Source organism: Cynoglossus semilaevis, chromosome 9, assembly GCF_000523025.1.
Source record: "Cynoglossus semilaevis isolate Cse_v1.0 chromosome 9, Cse_v1.0, whole genome shotgun sequence".
Lineage (NCBI taxonomy): Eukaryota > Metazoa > Chordata > Actinopteri > Pleuronectiformes > Cynoglossidae > Cynoglossus > Cynoglossus semilaevis.
This window is the reverse complement of record NC_024315.1, coordinates 6,844,030-6,858,372: the sequence shown is the minus strand read 5'-3', so window position 1 is coordinate 6,858,372 and position 14,343 is coordinate 6,844,030. Positions and strand designations below refer to the sequence as shown.

At 36.9% G+C, this 14,343-nt stretch overlaps 1 protein-coding gene, 1 long non-coding RNA gene and 1 other non-coding gene across 3 annotated transcripts; 1 reads left to right on the top strand and 2 right to left on the bottom strand.

Moving 5' to 3' along the window:
- Window positions 1-1,796: 1,796 nt before the first annotated feature.
- Window positions 1,797-4,020, bottom strand: LOC112487531 (uncharacterized). Its single transcript, XR_003050689.1, has 3 exons — window positions 3,933-4,020; window positions 3,568-3,640; window positions 1,797-2,888 (listed from the first exon to the last, which is right to left on the bottom strand). It is a non-coding gene; the product is annotated as an uncharacterized LOC112487531 (long non-coding RNA).
- A 647-nt stretch (window positions 4,021-4,667) lies between these two features.
- On the bottom strand, window positions 4,668-4,861 carry LOC112487549 (U2 spliceosomal RNA). The gene has a single exon (XR_003050733.1). It is a non-coding gene; the product is annotated as a U2 spliceosomal RNA (small nuclear RNA).
- Window positions 4,862-6,679: 1,818 nt separating this feature from the next.
- socs1b (suppressor of cytokine signaling 1b) lies at window positions 6,680-14,260 on the top strand. Its single transcript, XM_008316825.3, has 5 exons — window positions 6,680-6,837; window positions 8,374-8,627; window positions 8,668-8,810; window positions 10,002-10,189; window positions 11,415-14,260. The coding sequence occupies exons 2-5, from the start codon at window positions 8,534-8,536 to the stop codon at window positions 11,737-11,739; spliced, it is 750 nt and encodes a 249-aa protein (XP_008315047.1). The 5' UTR covers window positions 6,680-6,837; window positions 8,374-8,533; the 3' UTR covers window positions 11,740-14,260.
- The last annotated feature ends 83 nt before the right edge of the window (window positions 14,261-14,343 follow it).

The window sequence follows — 14,343 nt, the reverse complement described above, 5'->3', positions numbered from 1 at the left end:
ATTACTTATTTGCATCAAAACAAAGGGGAAAATTTGACTTATTGTTATTTATAGGTAATTATGTTATAATTTTACTGGTCCTGACATCTAAACAGGTAGCACAATCATGTGGCCCCTCAACCAAAATACGTTTGACACCCCCTGGTTTAATGGGTCCCACACTAAGGTACCGATTGTCACACTTTACTCCACTACTGGGTTTCCGTGAATTCACAGGTTCAACAGGTATGACGCAACAGATGGTTTGAGTGAAGTATCTCAGTTGATCAATGTTGACAGACTTTCTTGATGAGGGATGGTTACAGTCTGTAGAGGCAGATTAAAAAAACAATTTCTTGTCACTCAGTGCATGAGGTGAGGTACATGGGTGGAAATGAGACATGGGATTGGACCACCTCAGTTAGAACCACATCCTGCCCGGCGTGGAAACAATCATAGTGCAGCGCTGTTTTCATTCAAATATTAAAAACAAACAACAGGTTTGCAAGCAAAAGCAACAGAACTGCCTGTAAAAACCCCAAAAAGAAGAAGAAGAATCGATTTGAGATTTGACAGATTTTGCGTCACTTTTGACCTTAAACCTCGTCCTCGTAGGTGTAAAGTTGTCAAACGAGTGGTTAAAGAAGGCCATGTGTTTTCACCACTGTTGGTACACAGAATAGCAGGACCCTATGCTATGTTTACATGCGGTCGATGGCTGACAACACTGACTCAGACATTACATTTGTTCTGAGGTGTCCCATTAGCAACAGCTCTCTGAGCTTCAATCAATTAGCTTTTACTGCTTAGATTGAGTATTTTTAATTAAGCACTTCATTCACAGAACAACAAGGCACTACTTTAGTGAACCTCTAGGGGACGGAGGTCATTTATGAGACAAAACATTATTACGCAGTTTACCTCCAACTCCAGTACTGACTCATACTAAACATGAAATGATAAATTATAAAATGCTGATTTTATAGACGTTACCCTTGTTCACTTTTATCATAGTATTTTTTACTGTTTAATATACCTATATTAAACAGTAAAAAAGAGCAGAGCAGAGGTGAAAAAAACCCAGACATCAATAAACGATTTCTGATGAATATATTAAACCAACCTTTCTACAGAGAACACAGTCGAACGTTCTAGGCTTTAAGCTGAGTTCAACCACTTGTGGCTGTGGCCTCACATTTACTCAGTGATACGAACCTCTTCATTTCCTGATGTGTTGTAGCATATGTCACTGTGAAAACACACAGCACAGAGGCGGTCAGGTGGGAAGACAGCAGAGCAAACATTCACCTGGTTGTTCCAGCCATGCACATTAGTACAGGAGAGCAAACAGCCCTGGGTCCTCGACACCTACAGTCAGTCTCAACACGTCTGCGCTCAGCACAGGTTTCATAACTTTAAGGGCGTGGGAAAGTCATGTTTGTTCCTTTATTTATGTCATGGTTTTGTGCAAAGAAAAAAAAAAGATTAAATATTTAAAAAAAAAAAGTCTCTTCCATAAAGGTTTGGAAATTCATGGAAGTCAAATAAAAAGCTCAAGTACTAAAGAACATTAACCTCACCTGGTGTGAAAAAGATCCACAATGAAAACATTTCTGCTAAAATCTATAAAACCTTAAAATCTTTTTTTTTAGAAAATAAACATTATTTGACCTGTTGGTGAAGATTAAAACAACGTTTTATTCAGAAACCATGCATTCTGGGTAAACATAGAACTGTTTACACAAATGCACCAGTCACATTCTGGGTAAACATAGAACTGTTTACCCAAATGCACCAGTCAGAATGAGGCTGAAAATAAAATAGCTCCTGTTCAAGGCTTCAAATCACATGATATCTGAAGTTGTAGTATCGCCCGGAAGTATTCAAAGCAAGGGGTGCAACGAGAGTTTACAGCTAATAACGAGATAAAGCTGGAGGGAGGGAGAGAGAGAGAGAGAGAGAGACAGAGAGAGAGAGAGAGAGAGGAGTGTGATTTCAGTTTTTCATTTGCACAAATGTACAAACATCCTCCTCACGGCTGCCAGCACAGCACTACTGACAGGATCACTCACCAGTAACATACAATTATACGTAGAACTATGGTTGTGATTTACAACAACTGAGATTTATTTTAATCCAATATAATAGAAAAAAAATACTGATCAGCGAGGCTTAAAAAAGAGAGTGATGCATGTTCTTTTGTCTGTTGGTAAAATTACTTGATCAGTTTTGTTTTTAATAGTTGTAGTACTGTATGTAGTTGTAGCAGAGCATGTACTGTAGTATTGTTGAGTAATACTCCTGGTTGTTGAAAAAGCAGGCTGTAAGGGTTTCCCCAGCAGAATGAATGCATCATCTGCAATGTAATGTGAAGAACTGTCACAGAAGAACTTCCCTTTATAAACAGGAAAAATACAGCGTGTGTTATCGTTTGAAAAAAAAAAAAAGATTGATATCTGTGCTTTAGTATGTGTCAGTACCTCTTTCTGTTCATGGACATAGTTTGATTCACGACAGATAATTCTGATTGCACTTTAAAAAAAATCTTTGATTTAACAGAATCTTTTTATTTTCAAAATAAGATAATTTCCATATAAATTCTCAAATTTGCATTTTTTTAAATCCATCAGAAGTAAAATAACTGTGAAAAACACAACATTTCACTTTTTGAAAGAACATTTATGTCCTTTATTTTAAAGATAGCATTAAAAGACATTCACCCATGTACAGTATTAGTAACGTCACAAATGTATAATGTTTTACTGTCTGGATGGAAATCCCAGCTCAAATGGGATTAGCTCCGCCCCCTCTTCGCCATTAACCCATGATCTACACCAGGCAGTTGAGATGAACAGATTGATGCACATGTGTGGATGGAGGGATGACTTGATTGACTACTGGACGGATGCCTGGAAATTATGGATTTCATTTTAGCTCACGGCGACTGAGCTGACGTGTTCACATGTCAGTGTAAAAGGGATCTCGTTCTCCTGCTCTGCGCAATAATTAAATTAACAAATAACCTTAGAGAAATAGCTGAAGAAGTACTGAGTAGTACACAGAGTAGTTGTAGTAGTGGTAAATGTAATAGTTACAGTTGCTAGAGTAGAGTATGTGATAATCAAAATCAAAAGTTTGAATAATATATATAATAATAACCTATTATTGTTGTTGTTGTTATTATTATTATTATTATTAGTAGTAGTAGTAGTAGTAGTAGTAGTAGTTGTAGTAGTAGTAATAATAGTACAGTAATAGTATGATTGATTTTACCCCATGCACAGTTGACCACTCTACGTCAAGGACAATAATCTTGCGCCCTCTTGTGGTTCAAATTAATAATTAAAAATATTGTTCTTCATGCATTAATATTAATTTCACGCAACACAGTATTGACAAAATATAACGTTTTGGAACACTACACACAAACAAACACACACAGTGTAAACACAGAACAATTGAAGACGTTGATAACAATATTCAATAATAATAATCATGATTTTAATATTAATAGTAATAATATTAATAACAAGAAGCACAGTAGAAAGTCAGAAAAAAGATTGGACACTCAGTGAAAAGTGCCCTCACCTGGTTGGTCCATCCACCCACATCATCATCATCGTGGTACTTTCCTCTGCGGTTCAAATGAAACCTGAGCGTTCTAGTGGAAAAACAAAAACGTAAACAATTTTAGAAACAATATTCCTCTGCGGTTCAAATGAAACCTGAGTGTTCTAGTGGGGAAAAAAAACGTAAACAATTTTAGAAACAATGCAAAGACCTAGAGTGTAACCATGAAGCGCATCATTTCCTCTTCAGCTCAGGTTTCTGACAGAATATCAACGTAAGTTGTGTATCAACACGTCAAAAACACATTACTCTTTTCAGTGATTTAAAAAAATAAATAAATAAAAAATTTACAGTGCGTGACGTTGCTCTGTTTTAGCAATCACCTTTACTCCTGACCTCTCCTTGACCCCAAGTCTGCTTCAGAGAACGTAATGGCAGCAGATGATGTGAAGAGACATAAATGAAGTGACCTGAGTGACCGTCTCAACGTCATAAAATAGAGAGAGGAACGAAGGGTTATAAAAGTCCTTGCTGATAAAGAGTTAACTTTCAGTTTGATGCACAACTGTGTTGTAGTCTCATGACCTCTGTCATAACATTTTTTTTTAAAAATTCCCAAATGTGAATAAATTACTGAAATTTTGTGGTTTAAAAAAAATTACATAGAAATAATAATAAATAGCTTAAGTGTGAAGGTTGCATCTGGAATTTAGTTACTCAGAGGTGTAAACATACACAAAAGTATTATAATTAGATGATGAGGCAGATCAAGTTCCTGTAACTCAGTGACATGGCCTCATATCATTGTGTTGAGCGTGTCACACGAAGGAGACAAGGTGCAGCACACTGTCTCTCAGTGGTTTTTCTTTCGTTTTATGCAATGAACTATTTTCTCTCTGTATTTGTGGCGTCTGTGTGGTACAGAGACAGGCACGGTAGTACTGACTGGACGGAGAAAGCAGCAAACAGAGTGCTTTCTTCTAGTGTCTTTTAAAACACTGTTTCCCAAACACTGGGTCGTGACCCTCAAATTTCTTTTTTGGGTTGTCTCGCATCATGTTTCCCAGGAGTTTGCGAATAATGTCTAAGATATTTTTTACTGTATTCATCCCACACTGGGGAAATTCAGTTGTTACAGCAGCAGGATAGACATGCAGTACTAAAAGTAACGTAACAGCAGGGTAGACAGTATATACAGGGTGACAAGTGTCAAAATTTAAAGTGACCTGCAGGGAAAATAAAGTGACTAAGTTAGTAATGGACATAGGAACAAATACTACACTTGATCTTAGCCAAAAGGCCGAGAAGCCAAGTTTATTGACTTGGGTCGTGAAGATTTGTGACCTTTAAAATATGGGTACCCAGAAAAAAAGGTTTGAGAAACACTGTTTTAAAAGACCAGGTGACTCCAAGTACTAAAGTAAAACCTATGAATAAGATCCTGTTGACTTTTGCTATGACTTAAAGGTTTTGTGGTGACGCTGAAGAAATCTCAGCCAGTCCACATGGACAACAACCTCGTCATGTCATCTGTCCACTGGAAAATAAAACGTAGAATCGTTTAAAAACATGATTGCATTCTGTTTATCTTTTGGGAAACAAGTCTCTGCAATAAGGAAATTTCTGTGGCAGAACTTCACCAAACTCTTAACTTATTGTCTTAAAAGCCTTTATATTAAGACTTTACATTGGTTATAATAAATAGTTTTATTTAAATACTTTTTTTTCTCTTTTTTTCCACAGATGTAGACACCCATTAAATAAAACACCAAGTTTAAAACAGTTTAAAAAAACACCTTTGATGAAACGCCTTTGTTCCGTGTCCAAAACATTAACAACTAATCCTTGGCAGCTGTTGTTGTCACGTGTGAATTTATGTTCTTGTAACAAGCTGTGGGAAATAGAAGAGATAATATTTTTAGAAGTCACGTGACTTTAGGAGTACTCCTACTTCTGCCTTCACTGCACAGCTGCAAATGTTGCAAATGTTGTTGACCGTGGATGTTGACAGAGGAAGGAAACCTTGGTGTTTGAAATCTAATGTTCCATCAAACAACTGAAAAAGCTACACATACTGAGCTAATGGTGCAGGTTGAACACCGAGTGAAACAAACAAATCCTGGATGGACGGCGTCTGCTTCAGCATCTCTCTCTCTCATGGCAGTACGACTGCACCAGCGGTTCCCAAAGTGGGGGGCATGGCAAAGACAAAGGGTCTCAGTCGCACAGCTGCAGGGACAGAAATGTTTCTATGTTCCCTCCACCCCTTTGACCTACACCCCCGCAAATTAAAATAGTATTGAGAACCTGATAACATGTATATTATATATCTGTACAAACCACTGTATGAGTTGCTGCCACCTAGTGACTGGAGGCTTGTTATCATTCAAGCACTACAGCAGTGGTACACTGATGTCCAGTCTGTCACCCCCAGGACTATTTGAGAAGTACTGGCTTTAAGCCCCGGAAATGTGAGTGAATGATAGTAAATGAAATACTGACATTGCTTCAATATCAGTGCATTGCTAGTAAAAACTATTAGCTATTAAAGCAATTAATTAAAAGAAAAGACTTGGCTGCAGACAACACCTAGTCATAGGACCATGGGTAACTTTTTACTTGTGATTTTGCTGAAATATATCAAAAATGCTCTAATTTGATGAGAAAACGTGTAGAAAACATAGAATTTGGAAGTTTTCTTTTTCAAACATTTTCATGAAAGTTTTTCAACTTTTGACCCACATGACATGTGAAATTAGGAGTTTGCCGAAAAATTAAAAAAAAAACAATTTCATGAACATTTTGAACAGATTGATGGGAAAAATTGTCAGAATTGTATCTTTTTCTGCATAAGTAAAGTTAACTACGTACGTTTTATTGTATAAAACTACATTTTCTAACGCAGTAACTGTACGTTTATTATCTTTAAATAAACCTTTAAACACTGTGGTTTCAGCGCGAACGGAGTTCTTTCAAAAAATGTTGTCCTCACTGGGCAGAAATACAAACTGCACTCAGAGAACCGCACACACTCTGCCTGCAGATCACGTGACTTCGGGGAAGCCGCTTCGCCAAAGTGAAAGCAAAAAGTGTAATCTTCGGCGCGGTCACGTGGACACAGTTACGCGCACCAACAGGTTGGTCGGTTAGATTAGCATAAAAAAAAACACGGCAGGAGTGTTGTCTCCTCCTTTTCTTTCACCCAAACAAAACGAAAATAAAGCGTCTCTCATCAGTGACTGCCGCGTTTCAGAGCCGAGGACTGGAGCTCACAGCTGCTGGTAACAAGTAAGTCATCGGCAGTAATCCATTCATTCTAGATACTATGACATTTAAACCAGATGAATGCAGAAAGCAAACATTTCATTTTTTATGCTGTTTTTTCCCCTCTGTTTACGAAAACCCACACAAACGCTGCGGTTCAAACAAACTAGACGGATTATAATTGTGACCTGCCTTGTTATTATATCTAATGTCGGAAAGTATCTGCAGTGTTTATTTTTTCTGTTTTCTTTTCGTGTTCATTTGGTTGTATTATTTCAAAAGACCTTTTGCTCCTGTGGTTGTATTATTTCAAAAGACCTTTTGACCCCCCCCATCAGTGAAGTCAAACCTATTCATATACTGTATGTTGCTTTTTTATTTCAAGTTGAAGTCGAGCCTAAGTTAATCAAAGTGAAAGTGCATAAAAAGTGTCTTTTTATTTATGTTACATTATCACAGCACATTTTACCTCAAATGACGAAAGTTCACACAAATGCTAAATCTCTGCACCTCAATTTATTAACAAACTACAATATAAAACATTTATAAATACACAAATAGATGCGATACATAAACCAAGGGTTTTAAATGCCCAACATGCATTTTTAAAAATGTATTATCTCATGATTTGCTGTTTCACAAACTTTTTATTGTTATAATAATGACTATAACTCTATTCTTATATTTGATAATTTTAATAATAATAATGTTAAGATTAGATTTTACTTCTTTGAGTCATGTCCCAAGAAACTTCCTGAAAGTTTGCTACAAAACAAAAGTGTGACTCCGGAGCTGAGTGTCTGTCTGCGTACAAGATTAACTTTAATTGATGTTTTGTTCATCCAAAAAATAAATAAATAAAAATAATAAAAATTTTAATTTATAATTTGAAAATTTAAATACTTGAAAAAAAATTTAAGGTTTAAAAGTAAAATTTTTTTTTTTTTTTGAATTTCAGTTTTAATTTAATACATATTTGTTCAATGATATTTGTCAAATTTAAAAAATGCAACAGTTTTAATTTAGTTAGTTGTTATATAACTTTGACATCCAAGTACAACTGAAGTGCCTCAAAAATCAAGTTGAGCGCTGCTATCCTTAAAGCTTGTGTGTTAACCATGCCTGAATTTCCTGTGTAACTGAGAAAGTGAAAGTAGTGAAGTACCATCCCAAGTACTCACGCAATTATAGTAAACCAGTGGTTAAAGATAAGGTTTACTACTGCTGGGTGCTCCCTTTGTTATTCTGAGTTTGGTCCAACTCTTCGCTGTGTGTGTGGTAGTATGAATACATTTGCAAATGTTGTTACTAAAACGTGCAACAAATTGATTTTAACAAATGCTCCAGATCCTCAAGTTGCAACACTGCCACCTTCAGGATATATGTCATATTTTTTAAATGAACCATTTTTCAATTGACTACTTTCACTCCTTCATAACAACCCATAATGACCTGCTCTCTCCTTTAAAGTGGCGAATTTCTGATCTGCTCTTGGGAAGAATGTTTTAAAATACACGATAAATAAACACGCACTCTCTGTGGCGTCTTCTCTCTTAACAGATGAATTGATTGGTCCCTAATTAAAATCCCAGCCTGCTGCTCTCACAACATGGAGTCTCACAGAGGTCCGCAGAGAAAATAACAAACCGGCGAGGGGACGCAGGGATGGAGCATCTGCTGTCCAAAAGCGAAGGGACTGATGCAAGTGACGATGTAGAGGATGATTTTTCTTTGTAGGATGGTCAAAGACAACCTTGATAAAACAAAGCAACAGAGCCCAAAACAGAACCGCACAGCTGAGCCACAAAGTCAAGGTCAACACCGTGAACAACATGCAGCGACTGAACAGACAAGGTCAACACCGTGAACAACATGCAGGGACTGAACAGAACACGCACACAGTCAGAGCTGAGAGCCAAGAGCCGGCAGAGAGGCAGCTAGATTCACTGATCTGGATGAAACTTAGCTTAGAGGAGCAGGCTGAATCTTGGCACCAGGTGAGTACCAGGTGAACACAATAAGTCACTGTTTGTTTTTATTGTATGTTTTGAACAAAGGACCCACAGTATCAAAGGGATAAATTGTTTGTAACCAGGCCAGAGGCAAATTGTGGAAGGAATTTTGCCAACTTCCTGTTGTGATCTGATAATTGTCCATTATTTAGGTAACGTAAAGGATACTTTCAAAATAAAAAATGTAAACATTGAATTTGTTTAAAAATCACATTTGAAAAAAAAATTGAAACGTTAATTATGCAACCCCAAAACAAGGGCCAGCTTTGGCTCACGCCTAGTTCTAGGTACAATTACTTGTGCCGTTGTGTCAACTTTCTTTAGCTTGAAGGTACACGACTACAATAGACCTCTCCCTGGTTGGTGTCTTCTTGTTCTCTGTTTTGACTTGGAATATTATGTAAATAAGCTGTGTCCTATTGTTACGCTGGAGCAGTGTATGGTATTTTGCAATCAGAATACTTTCAGCAAAATTTTAAAAGGAAGTTGAGGTTTCACCAACATTTTTAATCACAAGGCAAACACAAAAGGCTCACTTCAATCAACATTAAACTATTTGTTTTCTGGTTTTGAAGTGATGCAGGCAAATGCATTTACATGTAGCTTTATTTCACTCTTTGTGTATTCAAATACTTGACTAAGAAAAGAGTGCTAGTTGCAGTTCTGTAAATTTACCTTTTTTTTTCTAAAGAATTCTGATTTTCTATCGTTTAAAATTGACCATAAATGCTTGATTAAAAATAAATCAAAGACACTCAAACCTTTACTGTAACAAAAAACTGTCTTATTTTTTAATAAGTAGCATATTCAAACCTTTACTGTAACAAAAAACTGTTTTTAATAAGTAGCATACTAGCATTCCGCATTAGCTTACGCTAATTCCGCCATTAAAAGTTCAAGCTTCATTTACTGCCAGTTGCTGTTGGTTGTCGTTCCAGGCTTTCATAATAATTTCTATTAGTTTGTTCATCAGACACAAGAAAGGTTTCACATGGAAGAGTCTCTCAAGAAAAATGTTTTATTCAGCACAGCTAGAACTCCCAGTGAGAACTGTCAGAGGCGCCTCGGTACACAGTACCAGGACCTGATCTCTGTGGATAACAAGTCCTTCAGCCACTGCTGCCTCTCTGCAGTCTCTACTTGTTCTCATAATAGTTCAAACTCTCTCTGCTGCAGTGGGTGACTAAAGGTGACAGTGACATACTGCCCACACACCTCCGTCCCTTCAGCAGCCCGGCTGAGTATGAACTGGTGAAAAGCACCCACCACCAGCTCCTCCACAGTGGGTACTACTGGGGACCCATGACCATGGAGGAAGCACACAGGATTCTCTCACACTCAGAAATAGGCACCTTCCTCATCAGGTACTGGAACTCTTCCATTCCGTCTTGCCTTTCCTGTACTGTGACTGAGATTAAGACGCTAAGATTTAAATGTAACTGTTGCACTCCTGTTCAAACTAGAGTTGAAAGTGAAAGTAATTTAAATACGTTGCTGTACTTTCGTTTTTATCTGAAAGTTTCTTTCTTTTTTCTTTGTTTCTTTGTAGTTACAAACGTTTTTTCTACTTTAGAGATATTTAAGAGGAAAAGTATAGGAAAATATTTGTAACTAAAGAAGGTGATTTCATATTTAATTATCCTAATGTAATAAAAATGACATTTTTTTAAATTATAGTCCCCAGTATACAATGAAAACGAGCTGTTTCCAGGACACGTCATGCTTCAGTCCTTCCTATTTTTCGTCCTTCTGGTAAATGTAAATGTGTTTATCAGAACTGGGACAAGAACCAGGGACAGGAACAGGCCTATAACTATAACATAAGTTGTGAACAAGGTCCACTGAGACAAGCGACTTGTTTATGAACACATTTTATACATTTACAGGCCTCTTATATCCTGCTTTCACTTCATTTATCTTTTTTATGACTATGTTTCTGGAATATTTATGGTTTTTTTTTAACCATAAATACTCCAGAAAATATTCAGAAAAAAAGTTATACTTACTGTGTGTTAACTCAAATAACATTAAGAATGTCACAAGGTGCAGATTGTCCCTAATGAAAACATAGACAAAAAGAAAAAATTACAAATTCCTACTGTGAGTAACATATGTTGGAAAACAGCCAGCAGGCGGTCGCTTGTAACTGATGTTAACAAGGACACGAAATGATCCCACTTCATATCAACATGACTGAGACGTAATGGTAACAAGTAAACTAGACAATGCAGCTCCATTTATAAATATATACTGTATATGTGCATATATATATTTATAAATCTATATATATATATTTATAAATCTATAATTATAAATCTATAAATCTAATATATGTATATGTTATATATATATATACATACATACATACAAATATGCATAAATACATATATAGCAGGGGTAGTGCTGGCTTAGTGGTTAGGGCAGCGGACTTCAGTTAACTTTCCTTTCCTTTCCTTTTCATATATGCCTTTCTATCTTCATAGGTACCAGCTGTCTAGTGTCCACGTGTATAATTTGCATGGCCCACTTTGCATGTTAAAAGTTAGCGGACACGCTCACATTGAACTTTTTGGCATTCTCTCCTTACAGAGACAGCTGTCAGCCTGACGTTCTCTTCACTCTCAGTTACCAAAGCGTGGACGGCGCGACCAGCGTCCGTGTCCACCTGGACAACCAACTCTTCAGGCTGCATGGGAGCCACAGGAATTTCCCATCACTCTTTACTTTACTCTCCTATTACACCTCCTCATCTTGCAAGCTGACTGTGCCCTATCGCCAGCAGCGTCCAGAGAGCCTGAAGCAACTGTGCAGGAGGGCTATCATTCGTACATATGGGCCAGAGAAAATAGACATCCTACCTGGACTGAGCAAAGAAATGACACGTTTTGTACACACGTACCCATACTGTATATAAAATTGAAATGTAGAATGTTTTTTGGTATATATAGTTTATTGCATGTCCTAACCACTATCCTTATGCTGCAGGGGTACCTTAGTGTTTTCTGAGAAATGTATTTGCAATATTTAAATGGTATATTTTGTTAGTTTTTTACATTTACATGTTGTTGAGTTTTATTAAGAGATGTGGTACAATGTTTAGAAGAAATGTCTGCAAAGAAAATGGCAAATGTTTCTATTAATTTATTTCTACATACAGTTGGTAGTCTGTAAATATTTTAATAAATATACACATAAACTTGAAAAAGTGGGATCTCAACTGTAACCATGTAGCTTTAGACCACGTTGAAGAAATGTTAACAGTTGAGTTTTATTTTTAAAGGTGTTTTTTTTTTTTTTTTTTTTTTACATGGCAGGATTTATTCTCTGCTCTGTTTTTTGGGGGCCTAAAGTGGACATTTCAGTATCTGTAGATGTATGACAAAACAGAAAAAAAATATATAATTTTTTTTCTATTGTATTTTTGTCCCTGGACTAAAGACAGTCACATTTAAATTAATATTTCCAGCTTTGTCTTGATCCAAATAAGACCCAGAAATAGTAACTGATCGTTTAGAATGATATATATGCATATATGTATATATATAGCTTTGGAAATTACAGTTGAATTTAGTTATGGTTCTAACTGTATATAAAAGTGACTTGGTGGTTAAGGAAGCAGACTTAGGTCCGGAAGACTTCAGGGTCCTCAGAGTCCACCAGCTGCCAAGTTACCACTGAGGTGCTCTGAGTAAGGCACCGTCCCCACACACTGCTTCCTGAGCGCTTAAAGCTGCCCACTGATCACTCTGGTGATGGGTTGAAAGCAGAGGTCACATTTGGTTGTGGTGTGCTGTGTCACAATGATGTCTGCTGAGTTTATTTATTTTGTGCTGCCAAAAAGTTTCATCCCAAATGTTTTCACTTTTCCCAGAAGAGTGAATGTCTAGCCGTGAGGGCATTGAACTGTTTTGTGTAATTAGGGATGTTTGTTTGATTTGTCAACTTGAACCAAACCTAACCAAACTGCCTCCACCGTTCACATTTGTCCTGAATTTATTTCTCTTTTTTCTCTCGCTGTCCAACAAGTGAATGGCAGCCCCTGTCACAGTTCAACTTTCTGTGGTAAAAATCCCATCATAATGAGTTGGAACAGACTTTTCATCATCATTTGGAGGAATTAACAAACCCACAAGTCAGACGTTCACCTTATGATAAGGAAAGGAAGGAAAGTGAACTCCTTGTCTTTGTGACACACCACTGCTCACAACCAAATGTGACCTCTGCTTTTAACCCATCACCAGAGTGAACAGTGGGCAGCTTTAAGCGCCTGGGGAGCAGTGAGTGGGGACGGTGCCTTACTCAGAGCACCTCAGTGGGAACTTGGCAGCTGGTGGACTCGAATCTGAAACCTTCTGGACCCAAGTCTGCTTCCAGCAGCAGCGTTGTCTTGTTCTGTGAAGAGAGGATGTGGTGTAAACCTCATTGTAAACATGACAGATGACAGTTTGTTTTCTCTCTCTCTCTCTCTCTCTCTCACACACACACACACACACACTCATGTTCTACATACTGTCCTAAATTTGACTGATAGTGGCCCCTTTCTTCAATTAGCCTTGCACCAGGGACACTGCGTGCTTGCAGACATGGACACACTCACACTCTCACACACACCTCTTTTTAATTTCTCAGATTCTGATTGTTGTTTTGATGTTGACTTTGTTTGTGGCAATTTTACTTTTCTGTTATATCCATCCAAGTCTCTCAGACTAGACTGGCACAATAAATTAAAAAAAAATTGAAATATAACAATTATTTTAATAATAGTTGAAAAAGTAAAAAATAATAATTCCAATCTCCATCCCTTTGATAAGTCTCTGAAGTCACAACCGTATGTTGCTGTCGACCTGTTAAATGCCCTGACTTATGTCTAAACGGGGTCAGAATGTCTCATAAAGACCGTTCTGGGCAACAACTGGTCCTCAGAGGTTGATGAAAACTAGAACACACACACACACAGTTCACATATAGGCATCTTTGATGGCATTATGTGAACGTGGGCCACTCTGACTTCAGCCGTTGTAATATTGTGGACAGACTCATGGACGTGATAAGAGATTAGAGGTCACTAATGCTGTCGCTCTGTCGTGTATTCACTGGGTAAATCCAGCTCAGTTGACAAGAGCCGTAACTGTTTTTTATATATATTTACAGATAGTATATATTATTATACTTCATTTTATTGAGACAAATATCATTCACACCCACATCCGTACCTATTATTAGTTCAAGAGTGTTCAATTTGTTGACTGTAAGAGAAATCCTGAGACCCATGTTATTTTTAATATTGTTCTTTATTTTAATATTACATTTAAATCCTTTATTCCTAATTTGTATCTGTTTTTTTTATAACAAACATGTAACTTTGTTAGTTTTTTGGAAATACTTGATTTGAAATAGTTTTCTGTTCATGAAAATAAACTTTTTTTTCACTCACATTGGCTAGTACTCAAATGAAAATAAACATACTGGTGTCAGTGTCTAAAAAATGGTATTGTACCAACATGGAAATATATATTTA

Excerpts from the sequence above, each read along its gene's own strand:
- socs1b (XM_008316825.3), top strand. The coding sequence starts at position 8,534 with ATGATTTTTCTTTGTAGGATGGTCAAAGACAACCTTGATAAAACAAAG. Across the intron at positions 8,811-10,001 it reads AGGCTGAATCTTGGCACCAG|TGGGTGACTAAAGGTGACAG; the intron begins GTGAGTACCAGG and ends TCTCTGCTGCAG. Across the intron at positions 10,190-11,414 it reads ATAGGCACCTTCCTCATCAG|AGACAGCTGTCAGCCTGACG; the intron begins GTACTGGAACTC and ends CTCTCCTTACAG.